Source organism: Lissotriton vulgaris, chromosome 9 (assembly GCF_964263255.1).
Source record: "Lissotriton vulgaris chromosome 9, aLisVul1.2, whole genome shotgun sequence".
Classification (NCBI taxonomy): Eukaryota; Metazoa; Chordata; class Amphibia; order Caudata; family Salamandridae; genus Lissotriton; species Lissotriton vulgaris.
The window spans coordinates 761,939,271-761,960,709 of record NC_141697.1 but is presented as its reverse complement, the minus strand read 5'-3'; the positions used below and the strand labels follow the sequence as shown (position 1 = coordinate 761,960,709).

Below are 21,439 nucleotides of genomic sequence, written 5' to 3'. Positions count from 1 at the left end.
CGATATCCACCCCATAAGACTCCACCATTCTGGCCAGGGGTTCCATATACAGATTGAACAGCACAGGGCTGAGAATGGAACCCTGCGGGACCCCTTGTTTCAAAGTTCGGGGCGTGGATCTGAAGGGGGGACAGTGTATTTGAAATTTTCTATCCGCCAGGAGGGAAGCCATCCATTCGTGCGCCATCCTGACAACTCATTTGTCGCTCAGACGGGCAAGAAGTTTAGAGTGCGATACGGTATCAAATGCCGCACTCAAGTCCAGCAATATCAGGGGGGCGGTCTGACCCTCATCCACTTTCTGGCGAAGCAATTCTGTCGAAAAAAGGAGGGCAGTTTCCGTCGAATACTTTGCCCTAAAACCAGATTGGGAGGAGTGTAGAAGATGGTTATCCTCCACAAATGTAACCAACTGGTTATGAACCAATTTTTCCACCACTTTGGCACAGAATGGCAGCAGGGAAATGGGCCTTAGGTTATCCAAGTGGGAAATACTAAGGTTAGTCTTCTTTTTAATCGGCACTACACAAATGGGAGTCTAGAGGGAAAGACAAGCAAAACTAGGACGCCCTCCACTCTAAAAGCTAATAAACAACACTAGTCCTAATTCTCATGGCAATATTCATTTGCTGGACTGTAAACATCCATGGTCGAAATTCGTTATCCACGGGATCTCTTTAGTCTAAAGAAAATCCTAAGATGTTTCAATCTATTGCCTCTTTAAAATAACCTCTCTGATTGATACAAACAGGACAGCACAGACAAAAAATGTGTGAAAAAGCGAGATGGCACCTCACGGGCGCACCACCAATGGGACCCCTGGTTGGTACTCACCAGGATGGCCCTGTTCTCATCATCGGTGCCATCAAGCTAAAACCAAAAACGTGTCTCGAACCTCAAAAATAAAAGGACAGTGGATGGTGCAGTGGACACAACTTATATGTGACAAAACTGACAACATGTAACATTTAACATATAAGTCACTGAGCAACTGGGGCCATAAACTTTTATTCTTATTCCCTTCTCTGTTGCAAAGCAGTGAACACACCTATACTAAAAAAGAAGAGAGAAAATACTACCAATCGATTCACTCTCTACTTACAGCCGACATGTTTCATTGCCTTTGATTTTTTGACAATTTCTTCAGGGCAATACATTTTAAATGCCACTGCAAGAGACACTGAAGCTTGGGTGCTTGCGCATTGTATACAGCCTAAATACAATTAAGGTGGGTGTTACCGGTTTCAGAGTAGCGGTCGGCGTCCTCTCAACCCTCGAACCCTCTCGCTTTTTCACACATTTTTTGTCTGTGCTGTCCTGTTTGTATCAATCAGAGAGGTTGTTATTTTAAAGAGGCAATAGATTGAAACATCTTAGGATTTTCTTTAGACTAAAGAGATCCCGTGGATAACGAATTTCGACCATGGATGTTTACAGTCCAGCAAATGAATATTGCCATGAGAATTAGGACTAGTGTTGTTTACTACCTGTGCGAGTTTCCATTCATCAGGCACCTGTCGTTCTTGGAAGGAGAGGAAAGCCAGATTGCCTATATGCTTCCCTAGGAGGTGAACATGGTTCCTAAGAATTTTAGGAGGGATAACATCCGTAGGGGATCCTGACTGGATGCTCATGATTATCTTTATCAGTTCCTCCCTCGGGGGTACCGTGAGTTCATGAAGACATACATTCTTAATAAGCCTGGAGTCGATGTCCCTGGCCGAAACTTTTTCAGCTGGACCCTGCTGAAAAGACACATATATCTGCTCCACTTTATTTACAAAGTGATCGGCGATAGATTCACATATCTCAGTGGAGACGAGGTCTTTAGTCTCTATCCTAGTGAGTGCCGTGAGCTCCTTATAGATTGAAAAGAGCTCCTTGGAAGAGTTTACAGCAGATTCAATCCTCTCTTTGAAGAATAGCCTTTTCGCCTTATTAATCCGCCCATGGTATTCCTTCAGACTGTTCTTGTATGACTCTTTACAGACCTTGTCAAAGTCTTTGCCCCACAGGCGTTCTAATTTTTTACATCTAGCTTTAGCTGCACACAGTTCCTTGTTAAACTAAGGGGCGGACCTAGTCCTACGTACCGGGGCTTTTTGAGTCCATGGGACCACCTTGTCTAAAGCCTTGGCTATCCATTCATCGTACTCCTTCCTTGCTTCCTTAAAAGTTTTACTAAGTGGGGGCTTTCCCTGCATTAGCGTAGATTCGAATGTCTCCTGACTAAATTTTTTCGTTGGGGTAGGATAGGGCTCTTGGGTATTTCCCTACTGGATCTGCCTGCTATTGTAAATGGAGTAAGGTGGTGGTCAGACCACAAGATTCTAATAGTGGGAAACACCCTAATCCCATTCCAATTGGAGAATATAGGATCCAGAAGATGACCTGCCTGATGCGTTGGCGTCTCACCCGAAACAGTGATCAGGAGTTTCAGAGAGGAGATCATGGATTGGGCCTCTGCACATTTCGCATACTCAAAATGTAAATTGAGATTGCCTAGTACAAGGAATTTACTATGGTGTAAGGCTGGTTGGATCACTAATTCCAAAAGGCTTTCAGCAAACTGTGTAGAACCCCCCGGAGGGTGATATATGAGATAGCCAATGATAGTACACTCAGGGGAGATTTTAATAGAAAAGAGGCCAGCATCACAGTGACTAATTTTTACTTGTTCAATTGAGCACTCAAACTTAGTATTATATACCAATGCAATGCCACCCCCTCTTTGGACCCCTCTATCAATTCTCAGTAGACTGTATGCTGGTAGAAGGGCCTCCGAATCTCAGGAGCCGATGCTTCATCCAACAAAGTCTCTGTTAAAAACACCAGATCTGGCTGGTGGTCAGTAAGGACATCATAGATGTCTAAGCTATGTTTTTTAAACGAGCTGCAATTTACTAAGAACCCAGTTAGTTGGTCCCCACTCTTAGTGTTCATCAGGGCTAAGGCAGGGTTAAAATTGCACACCCTGCACTTTTCTGCCCAGTTTTCAGGTAACATACTATGCATACAGGGGCCATTCATTACAGGGCAGAGACGAAACAGTTGGTCCGCTGTATACTTTATGTTATTTACCAACTTCCCAGAGTTGGTGGCAGGGTCTCTGGCCCCTGGCCGCGTTCGGTCGCGGACGAGCGCAGACGGGCTTGCCTTGTGCGTGCCTTTGGCGCGCACTCGGCGCGCCCGCTGCGCGGACGCGGCCCTGACATCATTATAAAGGGGTACAAAAAGGGGTGGTGATGGACGGAGCATCTGAATCAATCAAACACACACCCAGTCAAAAGATCTGGGTTTAATCCATCACCATTCTTTAGCCCACTCTGCCACCCCAGTTCAGACATGGCTCTAAGCAAATCAGTCTGACCCTGTACCTCATGGAACAGTCCAGCCCGAACTGCCAAGCCATGTCTTCCCTAGACCGGAAACAAGCTTCCGAGGACCGGTTTCTGGCATTCCAGCCGTCTTCAGCCCGGTTTGCTTGAATCCAATGGCAAAGTGAGCAAGGGACTCACGCCGGAGTATACCCTGCCACACTTATGGCGGCCAAAAGCATTACAAAAGGGGGTGGTGATGGACGGAGCATCTGAGTCAAACACTCACACCCAGTCAAAAGATCTGGGTTTAATCCATCATCGTTCTTTAGCCCACTCTGCCACCCCAGTTCAGACATGGCTATATGCAAATCAGTCTGACCCTGTGCCTCATGGAACAGTCCAGCCCGAACTGCCAAGCCATGTCTTCCCTGGACCGGAAACAAGCTTCCGAGGACCGGTTTCTGGCATTCCAGCCGTCTTCAGCCCGGTTTGCTTGAATCCAGTGGCAAAGTGAGCAAGGGACTCACGTCTGAGCTTACCCTGCCACACTTATGGCGGCCAAAAGCGTTACAAAAGGGGGTGGTGATGGATGGAGCATCTGAATCAATCAAACACTCACACCCAGTCAAAAGATCTGGGTTTAATCCATCACCGTTCTTTAGCCCACTCTGCCACCCCAGTTCAGACATGGCTATATGCAAATCAGTCTGACCCTGTGCCTCATGGAACAGTCCAGCCCGAACTGCCAAGCCATGTCTTCCCTGGACCGGAAACAAGCTTCCGAGGACCGGTTTCTGGCATTCCAGCCGTCTTCAGCCCGGTTTGCTTGAATCCAGTGGCAAAGTGAGCAAGGGACTCACGTCTGAGCATACCCTGTCACACTTATGGCGGCCAAAAGCGGTACAAAAGGGGGTGGTGATGGACGGAGCATCTGAATCAATCAAACACTCACACCCAGTCAAAAGATCTGGGTTTAATCCATCACCGTTCTTTAGCCCACTCTGCCACCCCAGTTCAGACATGGCTATATGCAAATGAGTCTGACCCTGTGCCTCATGGAACAGTCCAGCCTGAACTGCCAAGACATGTCTTCCCTGGACCGGAAACAAGCTTCCGAGGACCGGTTTCTGGCATTCCACCCATCTTCAGCCCGGTTTGCTTGAATCCAGTGGCAAAGTGAGCAAGGGACTCACGCCGGAGTATACCCTGCCACACTTATGGCGGCCAAAAGCATTACAAAAGGGGGTGGTGATGGACGGAGCATCTGAGTCAAACACTCACACCCAGTCAAAAGATCTGGGTTTAATCCATCATCGTTCTTTAGCCCACTCTGCCACCCCAGTTCAGACATGGCTATATGCAAATCAGTCTGACCCTGTGCCTCATGGAACAGTCCAGCCCGAACTGCCAAGCCATGTCTTCCCTGGACCGGAAACAAGCTTCCGAGGACCGGTTTCTGGCATTCCAGCCGTCTTCAGCCCGGTTTGCTTGAATCCAGTGGCAAAGTGAGCAAGGGACTCACGTCTGAGCTTACCCTGCCACACTTATGGCGGCCAAAAGCGTTACAAAAGGGGGTGGTGATGGACGGAGCATCTGAATCAATCAAACACTCACACCCAGTCAAAAGATCTGGGTTTAGTCCATCACCGTTCTTTAGCCCACTCTGCCACCCCAGTTCAGACATGGCTATATGCAAATCAGTCTGACCCTGTGCCTCATGGAACAGTCCAGCCCGAACTGCCAAGCCATGTCTTCCCTGGACCGGAAACAAGCTTCCGAGGACCGGTTTCTGGCATTCCAGCCGTCTTCAGCCCGGTTTGCTTGAATCCAGTGGCAAAGTGAGCAAGGGACTCACGTCTGAGCATACCCTGTCACACTTATGGCGGCCAAAAGCGGTACAAAAGGGGGTGGTGATGGACGGAGCATCTGAATCAATCAAACACTCACACCCAGTCAAAAGATCTGGGTTTAATCCATCACCGTTCTTTAGCCCACTCTACCACCCCAGTTCAGACATGGCTGTATGTAAATCAGTCTGACCCTGTGCCTCATGGAACAGTCCAGCCCGAACTGCCAAGCCATGTCTTCCCTGGACCGTAAACAAGCTTCCGAAGACCGGTTTCTGGCATTCCAGCCGTCTTCAGCCCAGTTTGCTTGAATCCAATGGCAAAGTGAGCAAGGGACTCACGTCTGAGCATACCCTGCCACACTTATGGCGGCCAAAAGCGGTACAAAAGGGGGTGGCGATGGACAAGAAAATTTCTTAAGAAAACTTTTATTCCCTGTATTTATAATGGATTTATGGTGTTTAATGTTGGTTTTAAAGAAATTAGCATGAAGTTGGGAAATATTTCTTATGTGTAAATATATTAATTGTCGTTTTTAAATAACAGAAATGACATTTTGCACTTTATGAGGTTTGTACCTATACATTGGAGCTACATGGAGTTTTGTATTCCTTTCCCCTTCGTGTTCTTGCACTTTTAGACGAAACATGTTTTTCCCAGTCTACAGGGACACTATGTCCTATATTACTAAACGGTTGTCTGTTACTTTTCCTGTTTAAAAACTATGCCAGTTTGCAATTGGTTGCCTGCACTATAAATGCCGTTTTCTATCTCCTTGACATGACATGTGATCAAGCCTCGGCTGAGGCGAAACGCGTCATGGCGACTTGTTGGCTTATTAATATGCACGAATAAAGGCACTAAAAGATCAGCACAGAGTTGGTGGTTCTATTAAATTTTCGTCTCTCCTTGGTTTACCTGGGATTTTCGAACTCATATATATATGTATAATACATATATATATATATATGTATTACCACCTGCGTCTCCTGCCTCATCTTTCTGGCGGGGTGGGTGGGTCCACTAGAAAGACATTCAAGCTGCAAAACTACACCGACAGGTAAGAAACTATTCATTTTGCAGCGTGGGAAGCGATCACCTAAGCTGCTGATGGTGCGATCACAGCCAGCCAGTCTTCGGGGTGTGTTAGGGCAGCCGGTAATGTATATAGGTCCCAATCTTAGCGTGGATGAGAGCAGATGATGGAGGGGTACGGAGCACTCTTACAGTGCGACCGCCATCTTGACACTCTCTGCCACGCCCCATCCATGGAACATTTTACATTTTTGATATTTGAAGTTTGCTAGCAAAGGCCATCCAATTATGCTAATGGAATTCCCCTGTACACACACAGGTCAAATTCAACATTTTTCTTAATAGTTAGAATGTTAATAAATATCTTATGGTAAGTTATAGCAATGTAAAACAAAATTTGACAAAGCCAATGATCTGGGTATAGTTTAACTTTCAGAAAAGCTACAACATTGGTTGCAGCATTGCTACATTCCTAACACACATAACATTTAGAACATAAAAAAGTCAGCCATGTAAGAACCCTTAACCTGGCACTAAAAGCTCATGAATATATTGTACATTATTTGCTTCAACATTACAGTTTGACAGTCAGAGGAACTGCTGACAAAAACGAGATCTTTAGCTCACATCTCAGTAGCATCCCTGTCAGTCAAACTAAATACTGCAATTTAACATTGAAATATTGCTAAAAAGTTATCATCACACAATCATATGAGCAAATGTTTTTATAAATATTGTTCTTTGCTAACATATCAACAAGACAAATAGCGGAAATAGCGGAAATAGCGGAAATACTTTCAATCATTGTTTTAATACTGTCAGTGGCAAAGCTTTCTCCAAACTTCCATTACCTTTAGCTCCTCGGTTACCCCCTCAATAGTTTATTCCAGTGGTCTTCAAACTTTTGAATGCTGCGCCCCCCAAGTGGAAAAAGATCACTGGAGCCCCCTCAAAATATTTCACAATTATTCTATTAAACTGGCAATCTTTAAGTATGTCTAGACTTACTTAAACATTGCAGTTAAGTTCTGTTACCGTTTTAAAAATGCAATCAAATACATGATTGCCAAATATACTATTCTGGTCGGGCAGGCTTTACTAACGTGTAAACGTATCCACAGGGTGATTATTAGAAATGAAGGGTGGGGGTTTTGAAGAATATTTGAATTTTCTGCCCTTTTGAATCCTTCTCCCAGCCAGGATATAAATGACAAAAGAGGATAGTGATGGCCCATACAGAGCAGCTAATTTTTTTGCTGCTGAAAACAAAGCATAGTTATCAGCATAAGGCTTCTTTTGGCTAGAGCCTGGTTCCCACCTGGGATCACTTGATGCCCCCCTAGGAGGCCCACCTCACAGTTTGAAGACCCCTGTTCTATTCTGACATTACATTTATGTAACAAATCAGGACACCTACAATGTATATAGTGCACATATACTCCCTTACCGTGTTCAGCTCCTTAGACATAAATCCCTATTAATAGCACTCCATCAACCTTCAGAATAATCTGCACTGTACATCAAAGGGATTAAACCTTTACTGAGACCTGTCTTCAAATAATGTAATTAAACCTCGTAAGAAATTCAATTTACGAGCGGACTGTGAAAACATCCTGTAGTGTAGCTGTCACACAGGCGATGCCTATTTGCTTAAAAACAGATCTATATGTTTAGATGCCATATACATATTTTTGCAAGAGAAAAAGCTGAGCCAATACAAATTACCCTGTAAACAATTGGGAGAGAAAGGGTGGTTAGACCTTAGAGGCCTAGTAGGAACTCCTGGTCCCCTTGGATTTAATAATTAAACAAATGGAGGAGTAACCACTAGGGGTACTGAATACCTGTACATTTATTGTGGTATTGAGGTGCATGCCCTGCGACCCAATCTGGGACAATCCTTTGTCCTTAGAAGACCCCTCACTCACCAACCTGGTTGGTGACATGCTTCATCATCGGGGTCCCACCCGGATAGCCGAGTGCCATCCAGGCGAGCTGCGACACCTGATTACAGCGGAGCTGGTTATTTTTGTTTATATGTGATATGAAAAAGTGTGGTTAAAAGTTGTCTCAACACTACCCACTCAAATCTTTATTCTGGAGTGGTTGGACAACCAGTAAAAATATATATACAATTATATTTACATGTGGCACCTTTGCCTGGTTAGGTAGGCTGTGGCGTCAAAAAAGACGTAAGTTGAAGTTAAAAGGATAGGTCTACATGTTTGAACCTTCGTGTGATTGTAGAGGTTTTCATCAGGACCAGTGTATCTTAGGCTGGGTGGTCTACACACACTAAGGTGTATCCTTCCCTAGCCTAGTGGTGTAAGTGAAATCACAAACAGGTGATTTCTAAAAAGTGTTGTTCTCCGTGTAGTTTCGAATAAAAACTCGAAGCACGCTGATTCAGGGCTTCATGAGCTCCCCCGACCCTGCTTTACTGAGTAACCACCATTTGTGGCATCAGGAAGTCAGGCTGATTAGTCTAGCAGCGGTTCGGTCGGGAGCTCCTTCGCGTGTGTAGACCACCCAGCCTAAGATACACTGGTCCTGATGAAAACCTCTACAATCACACGAACGTTGAAACATGTAGACCTATCCTTTTAACTTCACCTTACGTTTTTTTTTAGACACCACAGCCTACCTAACCAGGCAAAGGTGCCACATGTAAATATAATTGTATATATATTTTTACTGGTTGTCCAACCACTCCAGAATAAAGTCTTCAAGTGGGTAGTGTTGAGACAACTTTTAACCACACTTTTTCATATCACATATAAACAAAAATAACCAGCTCCAATACAAATTACTTCTTTCACGATTAGTTAGTGTTTAGGTGATGTGTGCATGTGCTAAGTTCCACTCTCTGCCGTGCTACAGCTTCTCACTGTGCTCTTTGGCACGTGCGCCTGGGAGGAGGAACAGGAGCCACCATCACATCTTTTAGGTGTGGAGGTGCAGGTAGAGATATCATGCACACAAATGTAAACTCCAAGGTGGAAGGAGACAAAAGTACTCCACACTCTAGCTAATCCCCACCTATTTTCCATATAGTGCATCTCTTGAGAGCAGTCAAGTGTGGCACATAGGAGGAGGGGCCATCTTATCTGTAACAACACCCTTTGCATGGGGAACTACAAGTTTGAAAACCCTAGTACTCCAAGAGCTCACTGCTGAAGTCACATTCGAAAGGAGATCACCTAGAGGAAAAAACTGGATAGTTTATTCCCAAGAGGACTCAACATAAGGATGGAACTATTAAAACAGAAACAAAGGTGCACCACAATACAAGGAAACATATTCAATCCATGTCCAAAAGTGTATTCTTCAAAAGTTCTTCTTATATTTAGACAGGGTTAAAACAACGATCTTGATGAGTTAAACAGCCGACGTATTTCGTCCATACACGTGGACTTCTTCAGGACATGAATGGTTGATATGCAATAGGAAGCGGTAATCGAGCCAACGAGTAATACGAAGTGGCTGGTGTTGTAGAGTCCTTCTCACTTATCTTTTAGAACATAGAAGAACAGATCGCATATATTTAGGCAAAAGGGATGTAGGTCATTTAAGTTAGACCATCTTAGCCACATGTCGTGTTTTGACCATCCAAAGTGAGGTTCAGTCAAGCTTGTCAGAAACCCTTTAATACGGGTAAAATATACAAGCTGAGGATCAAATTGTAACGAGTCTGGGCCCTCCCAAATTAACGTGGGCCAGAAAAGTGGCAGTTTGCCGTAGCTGGCCTCAATAAACTGGGCACTATGATAGAGAGCGTCTCCCGTTGATTCTTGTCAGGACGAACTCAGGAATAAGGATGGAATTATATTGCTTTTTGCAATCACACAGACATTCATACAGTGGATACATGTTATTTGCCATCATAACATTGTTGCAGAGATTCTGCGGAGTCCCAGAACTAGGTTTGAGATCATGCAACCTTAGTAGGCAGGGACTGAGCCATCCTACCACCCAAATACCTGTGAGCCCGGGGCCGACTAGCTATAGTCTCTCACTTGCCCTCCTACTCACTCACAGAGAAACAAGTGATTAGTCACCCCAGAACACAACACTCCTGACCATCAATGGCTGAGGTTGTCCTCCATGGCATTTAAAGATCCTGCAAAGGGGTTCCCCACCAAGGAAATCCCCTGGAGTTCAATCAATTGCAGCAACATAGAGCCTCTTGGCACAGGACCCCACTCCGTCCTACTTGGTGAGCAGAAAGATATTTAATGCCAAGCAAAGTGCTGCCCCCACCACTCCCCCGCCCTCCCCCCTAGTGCTTTGCCCTCATGTGCCATGGTTTACAAGGGGCATGCAGAAGGACAACAATCTCAGCAGTCGCAGTCATCCTCACTAAGATCCAGGGCAGAGGTTGAAACATTGGAATCATACCTTTAAGAAGGACAACAATCCCAGCAGTCGCAGTCATCCTCACTAAGATCCAGGGCAGCGGTTGAAACATTGGAATCATACCCTTTAAGGTTCTGGTCTCTCCACTCCAGGGGAAAAGCAATATTTGTACCATGTCCAGAATGTTTCCAATTAAGGAACGTTTGAGAAGGAGTCAGATGTGACTTTGGCATCATTTATAGAGAATCCCAACAATGTTAGGAGTTTCACCATCACCTGGCGGTGGTCTAGGACTTCCTGAAGTGAGCTCAGCTTCAATATCCTGTCATCAAGTTAGGGGAAAGACTTGCTCATTCAGCCTACAAATGAACGTGTGGGCCAGTAGGGCGGGATATGGAAATAAGCATCTTGTAAGTTCAACACTACCTTCCCGTTTACTTGGACCGGGGCAGACCGAACCTGGGCTAGCAGGAGCATCATTAATTTTCCCCTTGATAGGAAAGCATGACAGGGGGAAGATCTAAAATAGAACAAAGCCTACATCCTTCTTTGGTGCCAGCAAGTAACAGGTGTAACACTGCCAGAACCCTTCTCTATGACTCCTTTGGTTAAAAGAACCTTCAATTCCTGCCGCTGGTCCTCTGTCAGCTGACAGAGTGAAAATGTGGGACCCACCACAGGGCATGTCTATTGAGGATGCCTGGATATACGCAGAGAAACATGTAGACATAAGCTATGTGTGACATATAAGGGCCACTGTGTCCCAAAGTATGTGGGAGAAGCGATCTTGGAGGCAACTTGCATCTACGGAGAACAAGGGAAGACTGGTTGAAGAGAACATATGCTTGCCAAATGTTTTAATGTGCTAACACACACGATCAGGTGGGGTGGTAGGTTTACTGTACTCGTAGATGCCTGTACCACCAAGCTCTCAGATGTAGGGTGTTCAGTAAAAAATGATATGTCACCAGGTGCTGGATGATGGCAAAAGGCTATCAAACTGTTAACAAGGGGACCAGTCTGTCAGAGTCTTGTTAAAGGGCAACAGATGTGCCGTGTATTTCTGACCTGGCCGGAGGACCCCTGTGAGAACCTTGTTTTCTACTTCCATTGTAAGCAATTGGAGGTCAAGCACTTCTGCCGTCCTTCGCATAACCACAGTGAAAAAGATGCTTTCCTCTGTCACAGGGCAAGGAGGAGAGATCAGGCTGGTGTCTGGAGAAGTGTCCAGGCCATCGGCATCTTATAATTCTTTGTACCAATTATCCTCTGTATATTGGGGGGAAAATGTATTCCCATTTGCAAAACTGTTGTTGTTCGAGTCCATGCCAAATGTATTATGGAATTCTACCACAAAGTAAAGGTAGTGTATTCAAATCTGATGGGTTGCCAGAAGGGTGTGACCTACTGGGATAGGAGCGCAGCCTTGGTGTAGAGGAGTTCAACTTAGTCAGCGAGCACGATGGGCTATGCTTCCTCCTCTGGCACTGGCATCAATACAAAAGAAGCCAGCGTAGGTAGTCAAGTCGGAACCAAATGTCGGCACTGGAGCCAATGCAGAACCTGAAACAGGTTGGAGGGTCCAGATGGCACAGAAGGCAAAATCACAGGCGGGAAGTCCAACTGGAGGCTTTTCCATATCATTAGGGCCAGAAGGCGCACCTGAGAGAGCAGGTAAGGTGAACCTGGGTATTTGGGTTGTATTGGGACTAAACTTGGAATCGGCTCAGCTGGAGGTAGAGATTAGGAGACCAAGCTACATGTTGACAACCTCGCATCACCTCTGGAGTTCAAGAGTGATAGGTAGGGGCCCAAGTTCCGCTTGGACTCTTTATGCTTCTTTTTGGACTTACTTGATGACTTTGTACATGAAAAACATCTGCAGTAGGAACAACTTTGGGAGCGAGAACAGGATCTTCCTTTCAACTTTTGGGGAGAAGATGTAGCCTTGCAGCTAGAGCGGTCGACCTCTGACTCGGGGAACCAGGTTCGAGTCTCGGCAACCACGCTCAACATCCTGTGATTCTGGGCTAATCACTTAATCTCCCTGTGCCTCACAAAAATGAATGTGTCCATCTGTAACAAAACTGGTGCTCATGTAAAGCACTCTGATACCTGATGTATCGGGTCTAGATCGCGCTTTATACAACTCTAAAAAACTAAAAACAAACATGGAGTGGACACTTTTGGTGTTTGATGGCAAAGGTATGGTCTTCCAATTCATCTGGATGCAGTCATTGCAGGCCCTGGAGTAGCTTTCAGACCCCAAGCACCAAAGGCATACCTTATACTAATCTGCCACAGACATCTGCTTGCTACAGTCCCTACAAGGGTTGACCCCTGTAGTTTAGGGAGGCGACATTTCACTTCCACACTGGACTTTCAGACTGAATTTGGTGAAAAAGTATTTTGTGTGAACCCAAAGAGTAGCTCCGGATCCACATCTGAAAGATGTGTAAAGAAAAGAACTGACATCAGTGTGTTTTGGGTGGTGCATATATGCAGCTCCATTCGTCCCTTCGGGAAGGGAAGAAACAGCTGGTGCCAAAATCCAATGTAAGTTAATAGGGAGTGATAGCCCAGGATCTTGGTTTCCTCCACGACAGAACAGTGATGAAGCTCAGTCAGATACAGGCAGTAGATTTGCTCTATGGATGACTGTCACTGAAGAACCCTTTGTTGATGGCCAGAATGTCGGGTAAAATGAGCTGTTTGTCCTAGTCAATAGTTTTATCTAGGGATTTAGAAGCGTTTCCAGGTAATAAGCTCCATTAGTAGGTAAAGAATGGCTGCTGTAGCCAAACAGGGCTCCATAAGATCAGACACATCCTTTTTTGTGGTCTTGTAGTAGCCTCTAACTTTTAGTTCAAAAGCTCCAGGACACATCTTTTTGGCACATTGTCAAGCTGCTCCATAATTCACAACATTACCAAAACTTGAATATAATTTTACCATATGGTCCAATTACTCTCGCATTTTTAGGAGGTCTTCTATGGAAACAAGATACAGACATCAGGGGCAAACACAAATCTCGCTCCTGAGGACCTTAGTCTACAGTTAATTTCCAACTTGGCCTATTGGTTTACTCCAAGAAACAACAGCATATTAAGTCCTTGTACCTTGTTCAGGAAGTTAACAGCAGCTGCTTCTCCGGGATCAGTAGTTCAAACCACTATTTCTATGTGAAGAAAGGATGCTAATATCCTAATCTGACATTTGAGAAGAGCTTCCGGCTCAGGAGAGTGAAGAGGAAGCAGTATCTATCAGTCTTTCTTAACATGACAGAAGTAGGCTTCTCAATCTTCACATTATCTTCTGACCTTCAGAATCAAGCAATATAGGGTTACGCTGTAATGGTTGGTAAGGATCCTTGAACATTTCCTTACAAGGTTCTCACTCTGCCCCAAGATTTTGCTGCACTTCCTCTGACTTAAGGCTTGAGGTATCCACAGAAAGAACTATTTTCAAAATTTTCTAGGATGGTGGAAGAGAGTCTCATGCCAATTTAGGGGTAAGGCAACTCGACCATGCACATCTGTTTGCCAATTATAAATAGGTACTACCCACTCTCAACCAGGAGAAAGCCCATGCACACGCATCCATGTTTTACTATTCCTTCTCTTGGTGAGAGGTGTAGGTGGGCCTAAGTGAAAGCCAGCATCAAAGGACTTCTTCCCCGTGTACTGACTTTGAAATAGGGATGAAAATTCTAGAACGTATGACTTTGTTTGGGACAATGACCCAAATACCCTTCTTCTCCTCACGACAACCACATAAGCACTGGCGGCAGTCTCATGCAACGGTAAGCTCCTGCATTAATATTTCTCTTGTTGTGCTGGTAGTGGGCTCCCAGCCTGGATGCTGCACTAAAATTATCATGTGGTACAGGCAGAGGACCTCACAAAAATACTTCACATCTTTCTAGGCAGAACTCTGCGCTCAAGGAAATCTGATTAGCGTCAGAATGGGAGTTCATGTCAGGCACAACTAGGTTGGGGAGACTCCAGTTTATAAAGAAAATAATAACATTTCCACAAATATAAGTTTGTTCCTGAATTAGACTTTCACTAACTTGCAAAATGCTGCACCAATGAGTTTCTTTGGTGTTCCTAAGCTAAGTTACACAGTTTCATTCTTTAAATATGAATACCAACAGCAAAGATAAAGCAGTGTAGGCTATCTGATTGTCGCACCAGTATGAATACATATATTTTTAGATAACAAATGTAAGCGCTCTACTCTTAATGAGCCCACTGCTAAGGAATAATAATGCAAACAAATTTTGAGACAAATTAAACAAGAAGCACTTTTATCTATATCAATCCTATTTGTGGGATATTACAAAAGAACAACACATGTCAAATTTCCTCCCATCAATACAAATTATGTTGAAGTAACACTGAGATCATCTTATCACACGGAGTCATGTATTCATGTTGGACAATCTTTTTTTATTGCTATTCTTTCTGGACACATGTCAATCAGCCCAGCCAACGCATTCCGTTCATAAGGGTTAGATTACTGCAAACACTTCCGTATATCCAATCGTAATGCGTTAGCAAAATACTCTGAATTCTCTCTTAGTGACCAGAAATACCAATCTGTTCTTCTTTAAACTACAATTCAAAAAGAGCCCCTTTAGTCAGATACAATAGCCATTACTATCTACAAAAAAGCATCCATTCAATCAATAGTCAAAAATATTGAATTCTCCAAGTAGGATTTGTGTAAAGGAACACCCCAAAAAATGAAACCAAGCACGCAAAATCCTGTAACCAGAAGAACAGATTTTTTTAGGACGTAGAACACCAAGTAAAGGGTCTGCTAACAATTCCACAGAAGGAAGTTGTTAATCTAGTACAACCGAAACTTGAATGAGCATGTCCACCAGAGCCGAACTCCCCTCTGTAGTCAAACCAGCAGGACACAGGAGGTTGGAGAAGACTTTAAGCCACTGCTGTCACCCAAGTCAAGTAACCGGATAGACTTCATTGGGGGTGGAACAATGTCCGAAATGGGAGAGAGGCACCCTACACCTCCTGTTGTGCTTCCACAACCATTGTCCTCAGAAGGAAAACTAGAGGAAGGGAGACAGATGGTCGGCTCCATCGGCGCTGCATCCGAAGCCATAACCAAAGCTGGCTGATGCTGAGAAGGTGATGCCTCAACATTAGAAGGATCGTCAACGACACCACCATCGTAGCTGGCAGACAAGAGCCTGACACAGACACTGGAGCTGGCAGACCAGAAGCCAAAGGTGGTAGCCTCGATGAGCTGCGCACTGGCGTCACTAAGGTGTCAGAAACAGGCAGCCAAACTGAAGCCGAGGGAGAACCCAGCGGCTTGGGCAGAGGCATGACCTCACACCCTTCCATGGGTCTCAAGGGTGCTCCAGAGGAAGGTGAAAAACCAAAAATAGAATGAAAAGATTGAGACTATTGTCATCTGGGTCAAAGATGCCCCAGCCCTAGGATAGTTGAGGAGACGCAGGGCGGACTCATGCCCCAGCACTACAACACAAGAGCAGGGACCAGCGCGAGGGGATGAAGGTGGGAAGCGCAGAGACTTTGCCTATGCCGAGATTTACCTACGGACTTCGAAGGACAAAGACGCACGGGAGAACGGCTCATTGAGTGGACAAGTGGTCAGTCCGTTGAACACACAGGGGTCCGAGGATGACCAGAAGTCTTTGATGACTGTGACATCACCGTAGCAAGGAGCTTCATGCGATGTTCTCTCTGCGCCTTCGGTCGGAGTCTCATTCGTCGGAGTCATGATGCCCACCCAGACACCACATGCAAACTGACTGAGGGTCCGTGGCGGACATTTGTAGTCCACAGGATTCACAAGACTTTACTCCTGAGGTCATGTAAAACAAGTTAGAAAAGGGTGCACTGCTTCGTCGACAAAAAAGTCAAGTAGGCTGAAAAACAGCCAGAGGAACTCCAGATATGCAATTACTAGTGCAGAAAAGAAGGATCTGACATCGCGTCGGGGAAGGGCTTAAAGTGACTCCATTGACATCACATTCTCGAGACGACATTACTACGGAGTCACTTGGCACCCTCTACCGACGCGCAGAGGTTATACTGGGCAACATTACGGAAACAGTCTGGTGATTCTAAGACAAGGAATCTGCGGCTAGATGTCTCTATCAGGTATGCAAGTTCACAAAAATAAAATAATGAAAAGAAAATTCAAGAAGGCTGTGAGAAAAAGTCTGATTTTACTGCAGCGATTTCATTAGGCAGTTGTTCTGTTACTACATTTACAAGCCTTAATTAGATTCTCTAATAATGAGGAAGCCTCTAGTGTTGCAACTGTATTTTGTGCTTTAAAACTAATAAAAGAAAATGAAGCACAAAATAGGACCGTTCAATTTACCTTGGTACAGGTGATCCACATTTGATGTCTGACTGTCAGGTACACAAGCATCACCGTTCTCATCACTAACGTCTTTTGAATGAGCCAGAAGAACATGATAACCACTGAAATATATAAACATACATCCCTTTTTATTTTTTATGGGCCAAATCACAGATTTGCAATTATTACCAAGGCTGTTAAAGTAGCAAGAAATAGAAATTGTTCAACAACAATGTGTTCCCTCAGGCAAATCACACCTCAATAACAATCTGAAAATTCAATCTAAGACAAACTGTGACATACTATTTGTATACCAATATAACGTTTTTTTTTAGACTTTATTCACCATTTCCAATAATAATGTTCCACAGACACATGATCACATAGCAACACTTCGATGCAAGAAATAAAAAATTGACATAGCAGACAATTGACTCTTTACCACAGTCCAGGTTGAACGGCGACTCCATACTCAACAAGACCTCGGTTACAATGCCAGTACTGGTCACAGGTGAGGAACTGAGCAATCACAGTTTAATATGACACTTGGTACCTCAACCCACCCCAGTGGGGACTATTCCAGATAGAGTTTGTGATGAAGAGGACTGAGCAATTTCTAGCAGATAGGCTCTCAGGGGCCCCCATATGTCTTTGGGTCTGGAGGTCACCGGCAATGTAGAAGAAAACAAAACACTATTAGTGTTGCAGTAAATCAGGCTGCTTAACCATGCCTTGACAGTGGGGATGCGCTTGATCCCCCAGGCCACAGCTATTTCCCTTTTCGCTAATAATAAGGCTATAGAGGTGTATTGACGTAGCTGTTAGGGGATGTTCCGAACATAGCCCAAGAGGGCAACTTGTGGAGTGGGCAGCAGATCCAGATGAGTCATTTTACAAAATGTGGCATATACCGCCCTCCAGTAGTCAGCAATTTTTGTGCAATTCCAGGTCATGTGGCGAAGTCTGCATGTAGTGCCCCGCACTTGGGGCATGTGTGTGGTCTGGAATGGTCGGTAGTATGTAGTTTCGCTGGAGACAAGTAAGCTCTCCACAAAAACTTGAAATGCAACAACTTATGTCTGCTATTTAATGAGACTCCCTTGATTTGTGAGCAGCATAAAGCCCATTGTGTATCATCTAAAGGGTGTCCTAGAGGCCGTTCCCAAATTGCTCATATTCTAGTGTATCTAGCAGGTAATTGGGGCATAGAGGTTTTGTACAACTTGGAAACTAAATGGTCTCCCTGTGCACTTGTGATCAATGTTGTCAGCGGCAGAAAGGATTCTGGTTCCTGTGGAAATTCAAGCAATAGCGCACGAAGTGCACAGCGCAGTCTATCGAGTGTAAATTTATCCATAAAGGAAGCGTCAAGGAATCTTTCATCCTCTCTGTCATGAAATACCTGCCCACTTGTGAATATGTTCCCGAATGTATGTAATGCGTATCTGACGGATGATCTTTTCTTCAGTAATCAACACCCATGGATTATTTACAAGTGGGATAGATGACGAGTATAACTTGCGTACCCTGGTAACTGTCGCCAGCTTATGCCATGCCCAGCTGGTCGTGGAGACCGTTTGTAGGTCAACAGGGTCTCTGGGGAACCCCTTGGGTAGGATTGTGTTCAGTGGGGCTGGGCTAACTAGGTCGGATTCAAGCTTAGAAGAAGGGATTTGTGCATCCGGGTGGTACCATGAATATGCAAACCTACAGTAATAGATATGAAAATTCAGGACCCCTAAGCCACCTCTCGCATATGGAAGGGTTAAAACGTACCAGGTGACCATAGAGTGTTTCCCGCCCCATGCGAGTCTAATGAGATGAGAGCGCAGTGTGAGAAAGAATTTGTTAGGGAGTGGGATGGGTATATTTTTAAATAAATACAACAATCTAGAGAGTACTATCATTTTGATTAGCGCCACCCTGCCAGCTAATGAAAGCGGTAGCTGAATCCAACGTTCCACTTGTTGCTCCAGGGAGTAAACAGTTGGTCCGTAATTTAGTCAAATCACTTGTTCAGCCTCTGTGTGCAAATGGATCCCTAGATATTTTGTGGTGCCCTCGCATCATGTCCGAGGGAATTCACAATTCCATTTAGTTGTACTTACTGTCAGCTGGAAAATCTCGGACTTACTCCAGTTTATGGCCAAACAAGAGAAGCCGCCAAAACTTATAATTTCTCTAATTAGATGTTCTAGATTTTCTTGTGGCCGACGCACATATAGAACAACATCGTCTGCATATAAAGATATTAATAAAGGTCCCGTTGTGAACTGGAGGTCGCAATGCAAATGTTTCTCCTGCAGGTGTCTGACCAGAGGGTCCAAGGCGACTATGAACAGCAATGGAGACAGTGGGCAGGCCTGCCTGGTGCCCCTCGTCAATTTAAATTGTGGGGTGAGCATTCCATTTAATCTAAGTCAGGCCGTGGGAGAGATGTAAAGTAGGGCCCTGTGTGCAATAAAGCCCCTTGGCATGACCATCTTCCTCATAACAGCTAGAAAGAAAAAAAGGACCATTCGAAGGAGTCAAACACCTTTTCGGTGTCTAAAAGCACTGCTGCAGCAGGGGTTTGTGGGTCAACCCTTTTGATGGTGGCAAAGAGAGTTCTAAGGTTCAATGCTGTGGACCGGTGGGGCACGAAGCCGGACTGTACCGGCGATATTATCCGGTCAAGTAACAAGACTAGGCGTAGTGCTATCATTTTGGCGAGCATTTTGTAATCTAGATCTAGATTCAACAAAGACAAGGGCCTGTAGGAGCCACACAAGGACAGAGCTTCGCCTGGTTTTCGCAACAGTATAATCACAGCCTCACGCAAAGTGGGAGGAAGAATCTGGCTTTCAAGAGCTTCATTGTAGACTTCCAGTAAGTGTAGAGCAAGTATTTTCTTGTATGCTTTGTAAAAATCGCCTGTAAACCTGTCTAGTCCAGGAGCTGTGGAGCCTTTAATGGTTTCTACAGCACTAAAAGTCTTGTCCTTAGAAAAAGGTTCCGCAAGAAATTGTTGCATTGCTTTCTCTAACCACACTACGGCTACTTCAGCAAGATATTTATACCAATCAACATTGCCGAGCATTAATCGTGAAGCGTATAAGTGTGTGTAGTACCTCAGGAACTTGTCTCGAATCTCTGGGATGCCAGTGAGAAGGTTCCCCTGCGCAGGTCGTAGCGTCAGACAACGGGCAAAGCAGTCGCGCCAGCGTACGGCCTGGGCGCTCGCCCTAGCGTATTTACTCAGATAGTGTGTTTCTTGCTCTGCAACAAAATTCTTGAACAGCCATAGTTGTATCAAACACTCAAGTCTTCCCCTCCATGTCTACTCTCAATCAAGCAGGGTAAAGCATGCCGTACCAGAGTCCCAAGTTTCTCAACGTGGCTTTCACTCCCGCGAACTTCCTCCAAGCCTCCTGTACCATTGTGGTAAAGTCACATAAAATCGATACCTTGGAGCCATGCCAGCACAATGTTCCTATCTCACAAGATAGTCGTAGCACAGTGTCCCAGTCTCGAAAGTTCAACAGTCTAGCAATGCACGGTCTGGGAGGAACGCCCAGATTAAAAGACGAGGACCCAGGGAGCGGTGCGCACTCTCAAAGAGAAACACAGGAGTTAACGCTTCCTTACCAAACAAATTTATTTTATTTATTTATTTATTTAAAGTATTTGTATAGCGCGGCTAACACCTTGCAGGTTTCTTGGCGCTGGAGAATACTCTTTAAACAAAGGAAAAAGAAGCGAGTAGCAGGCGAATAGAGTTAGGGAAATAGCCAGGTCTTGATACGTTTCCGAAAGGGTAGGAGTTGTGATATTTGGCGGATGTCAGAGGGCAGACTGTTCCATAGTTTAGCTGCTGCGACTCTGAAAGATCTGCCCCCAGTTCTAGCTTTGTTGTATCTAGGAACTGTTACCAGACAGGCTGAGGCAGAGCGAAGGGTTCTGTTGGGGGTGTACCAGGAAAACAAGGTTTGCAGAGGTCTAGGCCCGACTCCATGCAAAGCCTTAAAGACAAGGCAAAGGGCCTTGAATGCCACACGCTGCTTCAGAGGGAGCCAGTGTAGCTCAGCTAAGGCCGCTTTGGCAGAGGATCTCCTGGTCCAGCCGAGAGCTAGCTTGGCAGCGGCCAACTGAATTCTTTGGAGTCGATCAAGCAGCACAGCTGAAGATTCAAGTAACAAAGCGTTACAATAGTCAAGGCGATTGAGAATAGTGCACCTGACTATCAACGCCCGAGCTTGTGCGGGAAGGAGAGGCATGATTTTGCGCAAGGATCGCAGAAGGGTGGAGCAAGTCCCTACTGTTTTTGCAACCTGGGTTTCCATACTCAGCTTGTTATTAAGCATGGCCCCCAGGTTGCGGACCGAGGTGATTGGCTGTGGTTTTTCCGGTGTTTCCGGAGGCCAGAAATCGCTCGGGAACGGGCGTGGTATTCGGTTACCAGCACAAAACAGAACCTCAGTTTTGGAGGAGTTAAATTGCAGGGAGTTTTTGTGCAACCACCCAGCCGTCTCTCTT

At 45.0% G+C, this 21,439-nt stretch overlaps 1 protein-coding gene across 1 annotated transcript in view; it reads right to left on the bottom strand.

Moving 5' to 3' along the window:
• LOC147692216 (WD repeat-containing protein 62-like) overlaps nt 1–21,439 on the bottom strand; it is an 846,473-nt gene that overhangs the window by 299,491 nt on the left and 525,543 nt on the right. The window contains exon 24 of the mRNA XM_086938490.1: nt 16,943–17,046. Within this exon, the coding sequence (XP_086794616.1) occupies nt 16,943–17,046 (104 nt within the window). The remainder of the gene's footprint in view (nt 1–16,942; nt 17,047–21,439) is intronic.